Source organism: Grus americana, chromosome 2 (assembly GCF_028858705.1).
Source record: "Grus americana isolate bGruAme1 chromosome 2, bGruAme1.mat, whole genome shotgun sequence".
NCBI classification, from domain to species: domain Eukaryota; kingdom Metazoa; phylum Chordata; class Aves; order Gruiformes; family Gruidae; genus Grus; species Grus americana.
In genome coordinates this window covers 67,955,057-67,974,506 of record NC_072853.1, presented here as the reverse complement: position 1 = coordinate 67,974,506, position 19,450 = coordinate 67,955,057, and the positions used below count along the sequence as shown (strand labels likewise).

At 42.1% G+C, this 19,450-nt stretch overlaps 1 protein-coding gene across 1 annotated transcript in view; it reads left to right on the top strand.

Annotated features, from left to right (window-relative positions):
- Window positions 1-18,689, top strand: part of GABBR2 (gamma-aminobutyric acid type B receptor subunit 2) — a 488,838-nt gene extending 470,149 nt beyond the window's left edge. The window contains exons 17-19 of the mRNA XM_054817640.1: window positions 411-540; window positions 9,479-9,596; window positions 16,229-18,689. Coding sequence (XP_054673615.1) covers window positions 411-540; window positions 9,479-9,596; window positions 16,229-16,394 — 414 coding nt within the window. The 3' untranslated portion in view covers window positions 16,395-18,689. The remainder of the gene's footprint in view (window positions 1-410; window positions 541-9,478; window positions 9,597-16,228) is intronic.
- The last annotated feature ends 761 nt before the right edge of the window (window positions 18,690-19,450 follow it).

Below are 19,450 nucleotides of genomic sequence, written 5' to 3'. Positions count from 1 at the left end.
TTCTCTTCTACGTTCAATAATTTGATTGACTCAACAAAGTGGTTATAGCTATGTATGCCACATTTGTACGCATAAATAATAAATAGTTGAGAGGTTTTCAGACTGGGCTTTCTAATGCCCATTTCCTTCTTATTCAGCAGTACATCTGAATTGCTTAAACTGTCAACTACTAAAGCTTATTCTTCTCATATACCCTGTGCACAATATCACAGCTGAACATGGTTTGTTACTTGTGGCATGATTTTTAGAGGTAGTATTGCAGTGCAATAAGAAAACTGCATTTGGCTCAGTGTGGCAATTGCATTACCACCTGCCTTCTAGTCTAATTATAGAAAGTTATGCAGTTACTGCAGATACCTGAAGCAATGACTCTTGAATTTTTAGGGATTCATACTCTTTCTGTTTTGCAGCTGGACAAAGACTTGGAAGAGGTCACAATGCAGCTTCAGGACACTCCTGAGAAAACAACATACATTAAGCAGAACCACTATCAGGATCTTAATGACATTCTTAGTATACGGAACTTTACAGACAGCAAAGGTGAGAGCAAAATCCATTAGTAGCTTAACCCACTAAGATTTTGAATAGTTGGATTGGTTCCAGAGTGCTTGGACCTTGGTAAGATAGAGCTTTACATATTTTGGTTGCATTTCAGAAAGCACGCAAATTCACATAATAAGCTGTATGGTACCCACTGAGTAGTTGTTTCTCTGTACATATGTCTTCTATTGTATGCCCTTTGTGTATAATACACACGGTAAAGTGAGAAACTTTTAAAAGCGTACTTGTGTTCAGAAGTCAAGTTTTCTGTGCTGCATGGAGGAAGGAAAGTCACAGAGTGTTTCAGATCTTGTGAGAGTAAATCAAGCCAGCCTTCAGCAGTAGGAAGCCCAGTTTAATATGTGCTCGTCTGAGCAGGACGTTCAAATCCTGCTTTTGGATACTGCTATCAAGCACGTAGAAGAGAAGCATGTAAATATTTCAGTGCAGATTTGGACTCTAAATGTAGAATTGAAGGCACTCATGTATGAAAATTCTTCCCTAGGAACTGATAAAAAAGGATTTCATGACTACTGTAATATTCCTAAGTTGTTTCTACTGTGTCTCTTGCATCGCTCCCTGAAGAAATATCTGTGAAAGAATTGCTTCCATTAAAGCTATTTCACTTTTGGGAAGCAATAAGATCTGGTGCGTAGTGCAATAAAGTGAGAGCCAGGACACCCAGCTTCCATTTCTGACTCTGGAATGGATCTACTTTGTGACTTCTGGCAAATGACTTTGTACAGCTGAATATTACTACAGTACATGGAAAACTAGTTGCCCCATGTTGGGAAGTCGTAGACTTGCGTGTTTGTTGCAATGCTAGGCTCAGGCTGCCTATTGATGTGGCAGCATAAGATTGGTTAAAAGTGGAACAGAAGCTACTCCTGTAAATATAGTTGTTGAAGAACAATTTTAGAACAACAGCAACATATATGCTTTTGAAGTATATTGAAATTTTGGTTGGATGAAGTTACTTTTGCATGCGCCTTTTGTTTTAGCCTGGGTAGACACTCGGTTGTGTAACATGGGGGGGGGGGGGGGGGGGGGAAGGAAGAGCTCCATAGAGTTCCCAGTGTCCTTTTTAAAATTAAAAAACAGAAGGGGGGAAAGGAGGAAAAGGAAAACGTAAATAGCTGCTGGAGGCGTGTGATTATTGGGCTGAGATCAGCAGCAAGAACTAACATCAGTGAGTGGGATGAGGCAGTTTTACCAAGTGTTTGAAAGGAACACATACAATGTTCCACTCATGTCAGATGCTGCAGCAAAAATGATAAATCATGAATAATATCTCGAGCAAAAAAAGATACATTACCTTGTGCCAAATGCCCATCTGAGTTTGGGTACGAGAAATAAAAATTATTCTCAAGAGATACGCTGGGTATAAATTTAGGACAGGATGCTTCCCACAGCAGGTTGCACTCCATTAGCAGTAGGATGCTGGCAAAGAAATCAAGGAGAAAATATAACCTTTCTGCACTTACTTGTGGCTATAGCTACAAAAGACATCGATGCCTAACTGCTGCTTTACGCAGCAGCGTCCAAGATTGTCTGTGTTCCTAAGTTTCCCCCAGTACAGTTCCCTAACTGCTATATTTCTGCTGCGGGGTACGTATTTAAAATCACCTGTATGTACAGAGCCTTAATGTACAGAGTAGCTTGGAACTATGAACTATTGGGATTTACAGGGTAGATATTCTTCTGAAGTTGCTGGACACAGTTTTCTGAATGGACTTACCACATAAAGCTCTGCACGAAACAGAGGGCAAGGAAAAGAAGAATGTTTTCCCTTGGCCATCTTTATATTGAATAGGTTAGAGCATCCGTTCATCTGGGAATGAGGAAGACCTGGATCCCAATTTGCAACAGGAATTTGAAACTTGGTCCCACACCTGGTGGCGAATGCCCCAAACATGAGTATTATGGGGCATCCTGATCCTGACTTGAGGGACATCAAATATTCATACTTCCAGGCTCTGAGCCACCATGTTCAACAGCCCTTGCTAGCCTTTTTCTGTCCCTCCATTTCCATGTCTTCTGCCTCTTGTCTCTTTCCCCATTTCCCTGTCCCGCAGCTACATGTCTGAATCTCCTCTGTATTTCTCTCACTGCATCCATTCCCAATAGTCAAGCTATGTGCTTAATTTAAATTTGCCATTCCAATCAAAATAACAAGGCTTTGGAGAATTCATGCTGCTGAGTCACTGCTGCTTCTGTGCAGATGCAAACAGACATCACTTAAATGGTACTTAAAAAAATTCTGGCCCTTACGGCTGCAGGAAAGCTAACTCTGACAGACATAACTATGCTTTCTGTAGCTACATATTTCACGTAACTTTCTGTAGATGAAAGTACAGAATCCTGAAATTATGCGTCCCTGATGGTACTTGAGCAAAGCTTCAGAATTGTAAATAATTTATTATCATGACCTAGACGTGATCATGTGTCTCACCTCCACCATGCAACTGGGGAAGCCAGTCCGATGTTGTTTTTAAGGGGATGACAAGGTTTGTGCCTGCCTCAGACCTTGTAAAAAATGTGAGCTGAGAGAGAGGGAGTAGGACAGTGAAGAGAGATGCTAAAAATAGCAGCTGACTTGGAGCTAAAAATCATAGCAGATCATTTGCCACATTTGCACTGTGGACACAGCTGAATCCTATGTCAATCTTCTTTATAAAATACCTTGCTGTTCTGATGGAGTTTACATAGAGAATGCAATGTAGTGTATCCCCCTTGCTATTGCTTACACAAATTCAGGACACCGCACTTCAGAGAACAGATAATAACACAGGACTTATGCAATGCATCTCAAACAAATCCTAATCAAATTTTAATGTCATAGTACACGTCAGTAGGTTTCTGATCTGCAAAAATTGTCCAGAGTTAAAATTCCTAACTCCTATAGTCAAGTGCCAAAGGAGGTTATTTGATTCTTCCCTTCCTTCCCCACCACCGTCATTTGCATCAAATATGGATTTAGGAGACAGAAGTTAAATTACTTCAGCCAAGATAGATAGACACAGCTGTGCACTCCCATAACTGCCTAACCTCAGGCAAAGTTTCATAACTTTGGGGTTCCTGCTTAGTTATTAACAGCAACAGCTCCTGATGTAGCCCAGGAGCTCTTTGCTGGCACGGGGACTCCTTCTTTACAGTGCATTTCAGTTCGGCACATCTCGTTTAAAGAGAGATATTTTCCGAGACACTCATCTCTTGTTCACAAACACGTAATGTCCCTGAGACATCTACAGCAATTGGCTATGTAAGAAAAGCAATTAGGAAAATGCGGTTTGTAGTTTATGGTTTGATTGGGTTTTTTTTAATGCAGGCTTTTGTCCGCGCTGCTAGATAACTTGGTGTGATCAAGCAGTTCTCAACATGCTCCGTGGACCGTGGCTCTGGGACCTCAAACGGCTTCCCCAGTTGAATTTAAAAACACATCCCCTTAACTTCATTTGCTACATTCCTCAGATGATTTTGAGTCACCGTGTCTGCTAGCGACCTCGGCTCTGCGCACAGCACGACGTTAGCTTCTCCCCCGGTTTGCCGTTTGTGGGATCTGGCCGCCTTGCCGGAGCTGCAGAGCCACGTTACAGCCTGGCTCTGGGGCAGGGACGGGCTGTGGGTGAGACCCACGCTTGGCTCGGGCCGTCCCTGTGACTAGCAGTGCCGTTCAGCAAGGAGAGCCAAGCTTGCAGACACGGCTGAGTTTTCCAGGCTGACATTTGGAAAAAAGGAGGACAAATGCTCGTAACTGTGAGGCTGTGTAAAGAGGAAGGTTGTGCCGCACAGCTCCAGGGAAGAAATACCCTGGCACGGGCACAAACCAGAGCTTCCCAAAAGGGCTCCCTCCACCCATGTAGCACGTGTGCCAGAAACAAGAGAGACTTCGCGAAGGTAGAAGTTATTTCTACCCTGCAAGTTCCTGCAGGAATAAAGTTATGGAGGAGAAAAATACAGAGGGAAGATGCTATGTGGTTGGAGGGGAGGGGGGTGTGTGTGTTGAATAATTTTGCTACCCTTGGAATCTTACAGTCTTAGTCTATTTGACTTCTATTTGACATTTTATTACATGAAATTATTTCTACACGAATGATTCATAGATTGCAAGAGTTTCATATAAAGCCGAGCTCAGAAGAAATCCTGCAGAACAACCTCCATTTATTTCTACCTTTGCCAGTGCATTTCAGAGTAGCATATTAGGAAAATTAGTGAATGACAGCCATACTATGGAAAGTACGTAAGAAGCAAAGGACAGCCTTGCAACAGTCCCCACTTATGAACAAACTCTTTTTGCAAGTTTTCTCTCTGCAGGCACCCTAGCTTGCTCAGAAAGGCTTTTCTGGTTTGAGCCAGAAAACAGACTTTACTCATTTTTGTAAATGGACTGGGAGCATTCATTTGCATGTCAGATATGCCTACATACCGTCAGTTGTCACCCCACTCCAATGTTTCCTAGTGTTAGTTTTTCCTCATGTAAAAGCAGCTCAAAGAAAAACACATTGCAAAGGCATGTTGCTTGTAAATGCAAAGCAAAACAGAGTTAATCTGTGATAGAGGGGGGAAAGATTACTTCTATGAAGTTGGTGTGGTTCAAGCCACAGATTGAATTGAGATTGAAACCACAGATTCAAAAGAAAGGCTTTTCAGAAACTCCTTGAAATGAATGCTGTTCTAAAGAAAGGATACAGTTCATTATATCCCTTGTATATAGAGATATGTATACTAGTTTCTGTGAAGCCTAGCAAATTCAATCCTGAAACTGGAGCTTATTTCTAGTTCAACAGGGAGACCAAACCACCAGAGGTTCGGGGCCTGTCCTTCCTTGAACAGAAATAAATCTATAGTAAAGGGAGTTTCTTCTGATTTAAAGTAATACAAATCACAGGAGAATCTTGCTGGCTTTTCTTTTTAAAAAAATCTTCCTTTCAAAACATAACTATCAGAAGTCATGGTTTAGACTGCCTGGTACTGTGAGCTTAGTTCAGGAGAACTTTTTCTGATATCCAGCAGACAACGTGATCATTTTAATTTTTCCTTTCGTTTTCCTTTCTTTTCATCCTATTCACATGACAAGCAGAAACTGGCTAGTCGTTTCACAGTCCAAACAACAGAACTGTGAAAAATTACAGTAGATTAAAAAAAATCTACCTTTAGCTTTAAAGATTCCAGAGTTCTTTAGTAAATCAGCAAGGTTATCTCTGCCAGCTCTTGTAAGTCATTATTAAACCACACTTGCTTCTTTGTAGAGCATAAAATATGATTTCTAGCAAAGAGAAAACAACCGTGGAATTGACAAATGTGGGGTGAAGAGCAGTTCTGCCATCTAGTTGTAAGCCATCGGAAGAATATTGCCACCAAAGCATAATGATGAAGATGTTCAGTAGAGCTGCAGTGTACAAGCGTCAACAAACCAAGCTTCTAGTCAAAGAAATACAGTTTCTAAAATCTTGGGAGAAATCGCAGCGGTGGCAGTCACCTGGTGTTTTCTGCCTGCGGCTGAACAGGAGTCATTAAAATGCACAACGTGTTTAAGCCGGCCCAGGTAATTTTGACAGCACCAGGTTGCGGAGTGATTACACGTACGGCAGGTCTGAAGCGAGCATCACCCCTGGCAGAGGGAGAGGCGAGCGGCTGGGAGCAGTGACCTCCTTGCTGAGCCCCTCCGCAGCCGGCATCCGTGGGCTCTTGCAGCTCAGAGCTTCATAATTGGAAGTCGTTTCTCTGCCGCAGGTAGGCAAAGGTCCTGGGCTAAAGCCGCCTGGCTCTCACCGACAACCGGGCAGCGGGTTTTGTTTTCTAATGAACCCATCAGTGAGTGCCATGCGAGGCCCTTGACAACTATCTGTCTTTTTTCCTGACGGTTTTCTGAACAAAAAGTACTCAGGCATCACTTATCCAGACTTCTGAGTTCCAGTTTGAGGTCTACGAAGGTGAAAATTACTTAGAAAGTGCTTCTGGCTAATGTAAATTCAATTTTGAAGGTAGTTAGATCATCCCAGTGCAACTTATTCAGTAGCATCTGCACTGGCAGACAGTACCCTGAGAATGAAGGGCATTTTTCAAGTGGACAGAGGAATTTTTTCTTAATGGACAGAGGAAGAAAAGATGGGGAAGTACTAAAAGCAGTGCTACACTTTCCAGGGGGAACTGGGAACTCAAATATTTACTGTTACCCTTAATTTATTTTCTTTCAGTTGTTCACATATATAGAATCAGTTTCCTCCATCTTTATGTTTTTTAAGTGCTTATGGTAGTGTTTTTTCTTTAAGCTCCAGCTCCTGGAAGCGTATGACTAAGTGAGAATCTTGCTCTTCATTATTTAAATGAAAGGTAAATTAAAAAAAAAAAGAAAAGAAAAAAGAAAGATATTCTAGTTTCCATAGCTGCAGAATAAAAATCTAACAAATCATCTCCCAAAAAGCTGAACAAATAAGAATTACCCAACTTTTTTGTATTTTGAAAGAAGAAAAAGAAAAAATGTCAGCATTATTGCAGTTTTATGTGGATTTTCTGTGTAATTTTTTAGCCTGGTACATTAAAACTTGCATATGGTAACCTCGTATACAGAAATGTAAGCAGAGTATTGAGGGAGAGTCATCTGCAAGAGTGGTAGAAACGGGTCTATTAAGAATAACACACAGTGATAGATGGGCAGTTGGTGTTGAGGGGTGAGTAGGCAGAGAATATATGATTTCTGCTCTACTTTAAACTAAATCCCCCACCTTTTTGACAGGGACCACCTCCTTTTCTCTCTCTCTCTCTCTCACAGCACAACTGAAAGCACAAGAAACCTCTTTAGGGGTGTACAACACAGATTAATATATGCAATCACATACTCCCAGAGCCCAGCAGTTGCATATTCCAGTCATTTGATGAAGAATTGTGGCTTTGTAAAAGGTTAAATTGCTTATCTTGGCCAAAGGAATTGGTACCCTAAAATAGTTAAACAGTAGACCTTTTCGATCCCTAATTACAAGGATTACTCAAATTTTAACTTTGGCCTATATCATAAAGTCAGCAGTTTTCATTGTCAGCTTAGATCAGCTCGGGATTGAACATTGGTTTTAATCATGGAAGTAAAAAGTGTTCTTTTCTACGTGCCTGTTTATAGACATCACAAGGCTTTTATGCAAATGTCAAGCTCAATATACAAAGAAATGCGATATATGGAAAATAAAAACTGAACTCTTGTGACAGCAAATGCCACACCAGCAAACCACAGGCTGCCCTGAGATGATAGACTTCATTGCTTATCTCAGCCACTGTCAGATTTGACTCTTTGCTGTCCTCCCTTCACATCTAAATCATCACTGAATGCTGTCATATCTTCCTTTTAAGCACTTTTCTTGCTGCAGCTGAATTTCTGAGCTCTCTTTTACTGACATTTTCTTGCCCCAACAGAAGCAGCTTCATGTATTCTGGTTGCCTCCTTTCTCACCCAGAGACCCTTGTCTACCAGGCAACATAAGTGAAAAATCTTCTTTCCTGCTCTTCTGAGCTGTAGCGATCCCTGTGTCTGTGCATTTTTGCATCCTCACCTATTCGCTTCTTTCCAAGTTGCTTGTTAGATTTTTCACAGCAGAAAGTGAATGCTACAAAATAATACCAGGGCTGACCACGCTGGGAGGGCAATTATACATGTTGGAGTTTGTCCTCAAAGCATTCCTGCTTCTGCTTCCAGCTTCTATCCTCACTCTTTGTTTTTGCTGCTTGTTTTGTCCCACCAGTGCTCGTGGAGAACATATATATTTCTAGCGTGCTGGGACCTGAGCATTATTTGGGGCTTCTGAGTGTTAATAGAACAGAAAAGCAGCTTAAGCCTTCAATACGCACTGGGTTTTTCATGCTATTTTCATTTTCCCTTCAATATTTTCCTGCTTTTCCCCCTCATGCCCATTTTTACATTCAAATCCTCCAGTGTCCTTTTCCAGTTTTTACCTCCGAGTCCTCTTCCATGCTGCCTTAATGCCTGCAGCAATCACTGTTTCTCTCTCTGTGTGGCAAACAACTGCCGGTGATGGATTTGGAGCTGCTCTGTAATTATTTATGAAAACTGTGCGCTGTCCTCATTACTCAGATGTTTTCCATGTGACTTTATTTGGCTTAACCCAGCAGGAGACTTTGGAAAAGCAGGCAGGAACAGAGAGGATCCCCGGCAAAGACAGCCTTCTTAAAATGGCTGTGTTTGTCCGCGTTTCTCAGGGGGGACCGATGCCACAGGCTTCATTCAGCACAGCTAGCCAGGCACTCCCGGGACTCCTGGGGGAATCAAGTGAAGCTACCTATGGGGAAAATTATGATCTTCTGCATTATCACTATGCAGAAAAGTGCAGGAGAAAGCTTAATGAAATCATTAGCTGTCCTTCCTGCAGACAGCCCATGAACCAGTGCAACTGATATGAATCCTATTTCCGTGCTAAATGCTAGCAGATAGTTAAATGATGGCACTTAATTGCTAATGTGATTGCAAGAGTACCAAGACTTTATACATCAATGAGATTCTAGTTTTTCTAGGAAAAAACTTAAATGTTTTCTTCATATGAAAAGGAGGCAATTTTTGAGTGCAAGATAATATGATGGTGCAATTACCTTAATTTTTTACACAGCCTAGGAATAGGTGAGAGAACATGATAGGGCTACATAGATGTGGGCAACAAGGTTTGGTTTGTGCTTTTTTTAAAGGTGGGGGCAAGCAAAGAAAGGTCAAAAGAGGTTTTGTCCCTTTTGTTTCTTCATGGTAGTTCCTATGAAGGAGCACATCATCAAAAGCATGACCGTACCAGAGGCTCACAGGGAAACCTGGGACTGTATTGGAATATAGGGAGAAAGAGTTTACTTCGTGGCGTTATGAACATCTGGGAAATTTTGAAGTGAAACAATTTCAAAATGGTCACTTAGTCCCAGTAAAGTAAAATTGAATGTGTTGTCCATCCAGATGGTGAGAAAGCCATTTTGAAAAATCATCTTGATCAAAATCCACCAGCACAATGGGGCTCATCAGACCCTTCCAGAACAAGCAAAGATCCTATAGAAGACATCAACTCTCCAGAACAGTAAGTATACACCATTACATACTGGTGGAGAAGGAGGCACCCTGCTCTCTCAGGTATGCATGTGCTTGTGCGCGCACGCTTTCTGCTGTTTTAGCCATAAATTCCATCCCGGATACCAGCTGCCTTGCTGATAAAACACAAATTTCAATGATCAACATTTCATCAAACCCCGTATTTCTCTTTCATGCATTTTTATGGGAAGACCTTCACTGTAAAGCCTTTCAGCCAACCCCAGCTTACAGGAGAGAGCCTGGACCACCAGCAAAAGAAGATGTGAATGGACACCTCCTGAAGCACCAGTGGGCAGCAACGTTGTACTGTGATGCCTCCCTGCCACTAGCTCACCATCCCCATCTGATTTAGAGGCTATCGGGGGCACTAGATCCCAAGGTGCCCCAAAGGCAAACTAACATACTTCTTTTCTCTTGTTGGAAACATGCATAACATGATGTCTAAAGTTTCTGTAGAGAGTTACAGGACAAGCTGTGCCCAACTGCCCATGTATATTAAGGAGAGAAGAGGATGTACGTATGGGCACGCAGGTGTTATGACTGTTGTCAACAGTCCAAGTCCTTCCACACACCAGCCAGAGGGGTTCGTGATATACACAGCCATTTTGCTCCCTTTCAATCTTAAACTAGCTGAGAAATAAAAACAGTCTTAGGTCTTTTCAACGTTGCCATAGCAGCTGGACCTGAGTTTTGGCATAGGAAAGCCTGCACCAAATAGTTTCCCTTAGAAACAATGCTACGGCTACAAGGAGAGGATGGCACAAAGCACTTGCTAGATTCATGGAGTGGAAAGAGTCTTATGGTATCAGCTTTTCTCTCCAGGAACTTATACAATAAACTCACGTACTACCCTCTCCCAGCTCAGCAGGGCCTGCCATGGGCCAGAGCTCAGGGAAGCGCCGTGCTCATTTGTCCCTGGATCAGTCGTTTCCCCACAGCAGCCTAGTTACACGGGCACTACTTCATCAGGATCTGAGCTAATAGCTGCCAGCCTCCTGTTTTGTACATGGGCAACTTAAAAGCTTATTTAAAAACAGAATAAATTAAAGAAATTACTAGACTGAGTCACATGTTACATCAGTGACAGCAAACCTGATTTCAGATAGCAGTTACTGCCTTGTACTACCTGGTGCAGGAAAACAAGTGGATTTCTAACTCTGTCCTCGCACTTAAAAAATCAACCCAACCCAAACCTGCACAGGAGCTAATTCACCCACACACGCACACATATGCACCAAAAATGCCCCCAGTAGCTGAAATATCTGGCTATTTCACAAAAGCAGGGCTCTGGCTGAGAAAGGTCTTGTGACTTTATGGGGTCAGCAGAGTGCTTTAATGCATAGCTATTAGAGGTCTATCTTTTTCCAGAACCATTTGTCAGAAATAATGTAGTGTAAATGCAGCCTTGTCCGCACGTGGCCCTCTTACATTAAAAGAGACGTTAAGAAAAACACAGACATTCAGATAATCCAGTTCTCCCAATACAGATTTAATACAGGGAAAAAAAGAAAATAAAAGAAAAACATTTGGTGATGACAGAACCTCCTCTAGGCTAACACTAACTGATGAGAAGACTGAGATTTCCTAAAGGTCATAAAGAACAGGTCAGTGCAAATCTGAAGTCACTGACATTTATGGAAAGCAATTAAGAAAGTCCTGCTAAATGAAAACAGTGTCATTCAGCACTTGCACAGCTGTGACTGTGCCAGGTCCGGGGGTCAGTGTCTCCCCTGAGGATGCATTGGTAGTTTGGGTACCAGAGCCAAATCACCCAGGCACAGTGGACCTGCCTGAGAGAAGAAGTGTAGCAGTCTTCAGGACTAAGGTTTTGTGATTCCCCCTTCTCTTTGAGAAGAAATTGTCTCTTTTCAAACTTTGTGCTCTTTAAGAATATCCTTCTTCATGCATGTGCTTTTTTTCAACTTGTCTGGCAGCACTTCTGGCCTTCCATGGTTACTAAATATATTTTTGTCAAAAAAAAAAAAAAAGAAAAAAAGAGGTAAAGACAAGATGTAGTCTGTGCCTTCTCTTTCTCATTTCACTGCATACATAGCACATCTGATAGAGAGGTAGTCACATAGTCAATTGAACCTATTTCTTATTCAAGAACAGAAATCTCAAGGACATTAGTCTGAAAAATATTTCCTCTTTGCCACAAACCTATGAAAGGAGGACGTTAAGATAATTTGCCTGCAGAAATGTTAACTCTGTATTGGCTATAGCAAAAAGAAGCATCCCAGCTTCCTGAGAGTCCAATCCCTGAAATCCAGAGCGCTGAAATCTTCCAGCATGAAAGTTCTTGTAGAGTGCAGAAAAGAGTTTGGTTTGGGATTCTTTCATTCTTTCTTACCACTGGTGCTGCATTTGACTAACTGCAAGTGCGATCCCTCGTCCTACAGCTGAGTCCAAAGTGAAGGCTCAGCAGTATGCATGCATTTCAGGCTCAGTAGCACAGGCACTTGCTTCACATTTGTTTCTGGCGTGTTGTTTATAGCATCTCAATCAGCATGTGAAAAACATTTGGTTTGTGCTTGGCTCAGATTTAAAACCCTGCACCTGAAGAAAATGCAGTCTGTATGACTCTTGAGCAGCCTTAAAGCATGAGTGCAGATGATTCATGGTTCCCGATTCTTACTCCCTTTCCTCCTGGGCAGGACCTGGTAGGTAATCCATAGTGTCACGTAAAATTTGCCATACCCAGTCAGATCATCAGACACAAGAAGCAAAAAGAGAGTGCTGGCTGCTTTCTCTCCTGTTCACACTGGCTATACAGTGTAAATTAACACTTCCTACAGTAGACAAAGCAGTGCTGGTGCACAGGCTCAAGCCCTGCACTTTGATTTTCCATGGTGCTTATTAGCATACTCCCTAGCACAGTTGCCTCAGCTTTTTTTTTTTTTTTTCCCCAGGCAGTGCTCAGGCACAGCCCTGTTTGGGGGAGCTTAGCTGCATGGGTGGAAGTTGCACCATGCCAGTTCATCTCAGGTCCAGAGAGCAGCCTGAACCAGTTTAGAATAGATATAATAGTTCATTTCCCAGTAGACCGGGGTGTCTTTCATGCAAAGTCAACTCCTTCCTCTCCCTTGGGCGTGTGACCTGCTGGGGAAGATTGGTGTACCCTGGACATGCTACTTCAGTACCAGTTTTATCAGTGCAGTGTGCCGAGATATTAATCGGGATACTATTTGTATTGCAGCCTGATAGTGACCTGCTTACTTATCTAACGATCACATCAGTCAGCTTATCTGCACGATGGCCACACGAATACATTCAAAAGGATATCTTCCATGACCCTTAAAGACAATCTTCTGTGCACCTTCATTCCTGCATGTTGTGCCATCTCATCAGTGACCTACATTTGGTGAATTAGTTTTTGGCACCGTTAAAAATTTTACTGTTCTCGTTTTAACAGCAACAATATGTAACAGTCTTCCAGATCTCCAAGTAAAGGTGGTGATAGATTTCTGCAGGACCCCACTAAAACCTGCCATTTTGTTAGACTATTTCCTATTATGTGGTCGGTTTTGTAATCTTCGAAGCAGCTAATTGCTGTGTAACCCTTATAATAGAAACCACCTTGAATTTTTTGAGCTAAAGGTCTGCTTTTAGCAGCATTTAGAAGACAGTCAAATACCCTGCTTCAGCTGGTTATGTCAAGTTTAGTAACCAAAAATTCTCATCAAAAAAGTTGGTTATGACTGAATTATTGCATTACAGCCATATGCCTTGGCATGAACATGCTTCTGGTATTCAGTTTCTTCACTGAAAGTGGTTCATTTTAGTCTATCTATGATCCTACTCAAATCTGTCATTAAAATAAGGTGGATTTAGAATGGTTAGTTTACTTGCTAGTGCAACATCTCACTTTATTGTAGTCTTTTAGAATTTCTCCAGCTTCCCAGCAGTTGCTAAAAATCAACATTAATGGGCTGAAGAATCGATTGAAATGATCCCTGAATGCTTAGACACAGTTTACGCGCTCCCGCAGATCTTCAGATATTTGACTGTAGCAGCAGTTGTTCCAGTCCCCCCACTTACCAATGGATCTCATCAGTGGTTTTGTATAGCAGAACCAAATTATTTTTTAAATGCCTCTGGCCCCTTTGTAGCATCATGCATTCCCATGTGCATTGCACTGTGTTCCTGTGTGCATTGACATTGGAAGTCAAGTTTTTACTTGTTTTTATTTATCCCTAAAAAAAGGGGTTTCTGTACAGAGCTGAGGGTACACACCCTGTTCTAACACAGGACCCTGATAAGTGGCTGCTCTGTGTGTGGCACCACCTTTCCTTTCCATCCCCTTCAGCAGTTGTAGAAAACCACAAATACTAACCTTTCCTTCTCCAACACACTTGACCGTATGCTCTGCCATATCTATATTGTACGGACAACTCAAAAAATTGTATGCCACCATCCTGAAAAGCATTGACAAAATGCAGTGGAAGTGGAGGAGGGGGAAAAGCACTGATATTGGAGGGGAAAAAAACACACGGTGAGGCAAGGTACAAGATTTACTTTCATTTAAGGAGAAAATAGCAGTTTTGTTTGGATTCTGTTACTTGGTTTGGTTTTCTCCTAAGAGTTTTGCCTAAACTCTTAACTGTGTGCTAGTCTCCAGGCTACAGTCTTCTGCCCCAATTCCAGGAAGCAAGTTTTCAAGTGAAAGTAAACCTGAAGTACAGTTAAAGCAAAATTTGCCACCCACTGCAGCCACTGTTGGCATAGCCAAATAAACATGCTTTGTCCATGGTATGGCTAACACTTAAATGGGTGAAAAAAAAATCCCATTCACTTGATTACGCAACTGGATTCTCTTGGAATGGCTTCAAAAAGCTCTTTAATGAGAAGTCTCTAACAGTTGAACAAAGTAAGCATTTCCACTGGTGGGAAAACAGGCACGGGCAATTCTGTGTTTGACCCTGCAACGAGAGACAGAATGACAATCCACGGCATCAGGCTCATAAGGATTCAGCACATGGAAGCAGTGAGCCATGCCACCTCTGCACTCCTTGGGAACAAGGCATGATTTCATTGATACCACCAGAAAGAGTCAGGCACAGTAGCAAAATAACAATGAATGGATTTTGTTTAATCCCAGAGATGCATTGCCAGCGCTACAATGATCAACACTGTGCATTAATATTGCATCAAACTTTTAAAGGGAGTTTGTAGGGGGGGGGAAAAATAAGAAAGAGCTTCCTGGCTAGGCAGACTCCAACTATTTTCACCACATCTCTGTATAAACAAACCTTAGTTTGTAGCAAAGAAACAAAAGAGAAGCAGCATTAAATTTCTTTCTCTTTGAATTTGAAAGCTATACTGCTTGGTCCCCGAGCAGTGCAATGGATGTCTTGGAAGCTGTCTCCACTTCCTAACACAAAGCAAAAAAGAAATGAAACGTCATTTGAATCAGAAAGACTGTCCAAAGGCAAGCTTTCAAAAATACACTTCTTATAAGGGCCTGTCTATACACAGTCATAATATCAGGTAACAGGGAAATAAAAATTTAAAACTCTATTGTACTGATACAATGCTTTGTACGGGCATTTGTCTTCTGGAATCAAAAGGCCAGTCTTTGTTTCAGCTCTGCCACTTTGACATCTGTCTTCTCTTTAAAAAGTTCCTCTGTATTTCAAGATTGAATGTCTCCAATTGCAGAAGCCATCCTGGTATGATAATGCCTTAATCACTGGAAACATCTCTTGCACTGACAGACCTTAACTGGATTTTGTTTTTGTGAAAGGTGCTAGTATATCCACAGCATGGGGGTAGCAGAGCCCTTGTCTCAGGGCACCGTCCTCTCCATGGAGAGGGGTTAGCTGGTATATCTGTGAGCACGGTTTAGTATCCCTTTTAAAGAAACAAACACACAAAACCAAACAAAGCCCTACTAATATCATGATGTCAATCTGCTTGGAAAATCGGATTCAGAATGCTGGGTTCCTAAATACTTGATTTTGGTTTGGGTGGTGGGTTAGAGTGCTTTTAGTGTGCCAACTCCTCAGTCCCGCAGCACCGACTGCGGGAACTCGAGAGCATCCAGCACAGACCTAAACTGCAAAGAGGAACTACTTGGAAGAAGCCGTCAGTCCAGATTCCCTCCCTCCATGCACCCATGCTTGCCTTAGGTGGAGTTGCAAAAATGCCATCCTTAATTCTAACATCCTTGTGCTAAGTGATGCATGGCTTAAAACTCAGCCTGTGACATCGTGCATGTCGATGCAGTTAGCCGGGGCTCTGCATGCAATAGATCACTTTGCAAGGGGCGGAGGGTTGCTAAGCCATATGCCCTCATTGTAAACTTAAGGTTTTCCCTTTTTCTGATATCGGCAGTCTAACAATTAACCTGAAAGTGCCTGGGAATTTCAGAAGGCTGGGGATGCTGAGAATGCACCCTTAGATTCTTTTGTCATGTCTAGCCTGTCAGAAAAATTCCCCAAGGGGAAATAACAGCGGGGTGGCATGGCTCAACAGCAGCGAGTGCAATGCTCTTGGCATTAACCCTCCCTATCGCAGCAACAGGCGCAGAAAATATCCTCGCAGCAACCTGCAAATCTATCAAGTACGTAATGTATTACATTTTCCTCTTGGCTAATGCTCTTCTCTCTCCGTCTCTCGCAGCATACAGCGTCGGCTGTCTTTGCAGCTGCCCATCCTTCATCATGCCTACTTGCCATCCATAGGAGGGGTTGACGCTAGCTGTGCCAGTCCATGCGTAAGCCCCAGTGCCAGTCCTCGGCACAGACACGTGCCACCCTCCTTCCGAGTAATGGTTTCGGGGCTGTAGGAAAGGGAGATCAGTGCTTCCTGAACTGCTTTTAAGTACTCAATGACTGGACTAAACATCTGACCTAGAACTCTGCTACAAACATATAACATTGGCTCTTACCGCAGAGGAACTACCGCTGAGGCCGTCATCACAGGAGTGCCCGCGTAACTCGTGTGGGAAGGCAAAGGAGAAGGACGCAGGGAGTTTGATCTGTAGCCTTATTCATGGAGTTTTTATTTCTTCACGTAGAAGTCACTGAAAAACGTTTCTTCCCAAATTTCTACTCGCAACAAGGAGGCTGGGAAATACGGATCTTGCAAAAAAGACACTAGGAAAAAAAACCAACACTCAAATGTCACTGAGCTTTATGTGGTTGCTGAGAACATGCAATTCTATACTGTGTCCATGTAAAGAAAATACAATGGTTGAGCTATACCATATTTATTGAAATAGATACACTCATTTTTACAAGAGTTGTGTTAAATTGCTGGAAACATTCTGCACTGGTTAGTCTTGCTTGTTTTCATTTCAGGGACGATGTTCGATAGGAAAGGAGGATTATGAGAAATGATTCCTCGGGTGTCATTGAGACTCTGCAGTGCTGTGAGCAGGGTCACCTCTGACTTGCAGCTGTACGTGAAACCCCAGCAGGGGCTGAAACTCCAGCTCCGAGTTGTCACCAGCTGGAGAGCTGCTGGTTGGAAGTGGAGCACTTCACCCACCCTTCTCCAGGGACGATGGTAGTGACTGCTGACCATCTGCAGCTTCATTTTTAGTGAAGTTTCTGCACCTATTTCAGAATAAACACCACCAACTGTAAAGTACTAAACTGTCCGGAAAAGTCCTAGGGCTCATAAGAAGCTGAGGACAGATGGGTAGTAATGTCTTAATGTCACAGGATGGATTGTTTTTCATAGTTTGTTTGAATTATGTCACACATAATTACAATAAAATTAATTTCGTGGAATTGGGGCGGGGGGGTGTTAGGGCACAGCACTTTGCTGCTGCAGGCAAAGCCTGCAGAGCACATAGATGTGAATATACACTACGTTTGCTTTGTACCTGCGTGTGTGACAGTTGTAGTGGATAATAGAGAGGACAAATCAAATTTACCAATAGAATATTTTATCTGAATCTTAAAAGGACTGGGGGGGGGGGAAGCGGTCTTATACTTTAGCTCCATCCCCTGAACTGAAGTAATTAGGAGGAACGATAGTGGCATACCGTCTGGACCAGCTCTGGAGCCAAACCCTCAGGCACAGGTGAGACACACATGCAGCTTCTTTCTCCAAGGGACTGGAAATGTGGCATCTCACTGCCAGGGCTGTTTGCTAAGAGTAGGGGGGAAAAAAACACATGAAGCACCCACTGGGCTCTCAGTTCTCTTTGACCAACGCCTGTGCACCTGAGACCAAACCTTTGGGATGACGTTTCAGCAATGACTGAAGCACAGCTAAAGAGGTTCATTAGCTGGGGGACTTAACCACAGCTTTGACAAGCTAGCATAAATCTCCATTAAAAATAAAACACACCTCATAGTGGCCAAAACCAACATGAATATGTATCTGAATCTTACAATCAGGAGCATCACAAAATATTTCACTTGGCACATACAGTAAGAGAGGTTATGGAAATATCTGTAGCTTTTAGAACAAAAACATGTAAGTATAAACACAGATAAAATAGAAGTCATTATTCTGTTTAAGCACTAAACACTGACGTCACTCAATGTGTGTTGACAGTATTCTCTTGCTTTATTAATATCATCAGGGCCTGGTTTATTTTAAAAGGAATGTTAATTTTTAAAAAGTGAAAATTACAATATTGTATATAATGTATACACAAAGATCTCTGTAGAAATATTATTCCAATTTAGCAGGAAAAAAACAATTCAGAAGTATCGGACCATTGGAGGTGAGTGTGTGTGTGTGTCTGTAACTTCGTGAATACTGACTGTGTGATGTTTATTAGGTTTAAACCATGCAGTACATTCCTTGTCTCAATGATACTGTAGTTTCTCCCATAACATTTTTTTTTTTACTTTACTGCAGATAACAAGACCAACCAAGTGAATATAGCTATTTAATGTTTCTGTTCTTTTATACTGCAGCAAAAATGTACTGTAAATTTATGAAGAGGCTGTGCCCCAATGGCATTTTCCAATGATGTTAGTGCACAAATGCTTTAAACTAGACTGGAACTGCCAGAATAAAATGTAAATGAAGAATTTCTTGTATAACCTTATACTGCATGAGATCAATTTTTAATAAATTGTTGCAAATCTGTTTTTATGAATAAAATATATAAAACCTAGCTTTTGGGACTCAGTGCCCTCTTCCCCCACAGAAAAGCCATTTTTAATGTGTGTGTGTGTGCATGTGTGTATGCGTATATATAAAAGCCTCCCTGGAGAAGGAGAAATCCTACTACAACACCACATTGTAATAAAAACTCAAAGTACACACCCTAGTAGTTGAACGGCTCACACCTAGAGAAAATAGATAGATGAGCTTCTGCCCTGAAATACAATTACTGCAGTACTCATGAGTGATGTCTAAGCACTTTTTCAAATGGGAAAATAATCAAACATATGCTGAACATTTACAGCCAAACCACACTTAATACATGCATTATTCTCTCTTGCACCACCGTATGAATTCAGGAGACAAACATTTTACTATTTCCTGTAAATTATTGAAGTTGAGACAATCTTACAGCTCTATAGTAAAATCTCTGCTTCAGCAAATGAGAAGTTTCTGAGAATGATCACCGATTGCTTCCTGGAGATGGCTGAACTCCTGCCTGCCCATGGGAAGTGCTGAATGAATTCCTTGTCTTGCTTTGCTTGCGTACACGGCTTTTGCTCTACCTGTTAAACTGTCATTGTCTCAGCCCACGAGTTTTCTCACTTTTCCGATTCTCTCCCCCATCCTGGTGGGAGTGGGGAGTGAGCAAGTGTCTGCGTGGGGTTTAGCTGCTGGCTGGGGTTAAACCACGGCATTCATGAAGGTAAACGCTAAACCTCTCCATCTAGTTTCACCCATGCGGTGGGTTTTGTGTCCTAAACCAGGTTC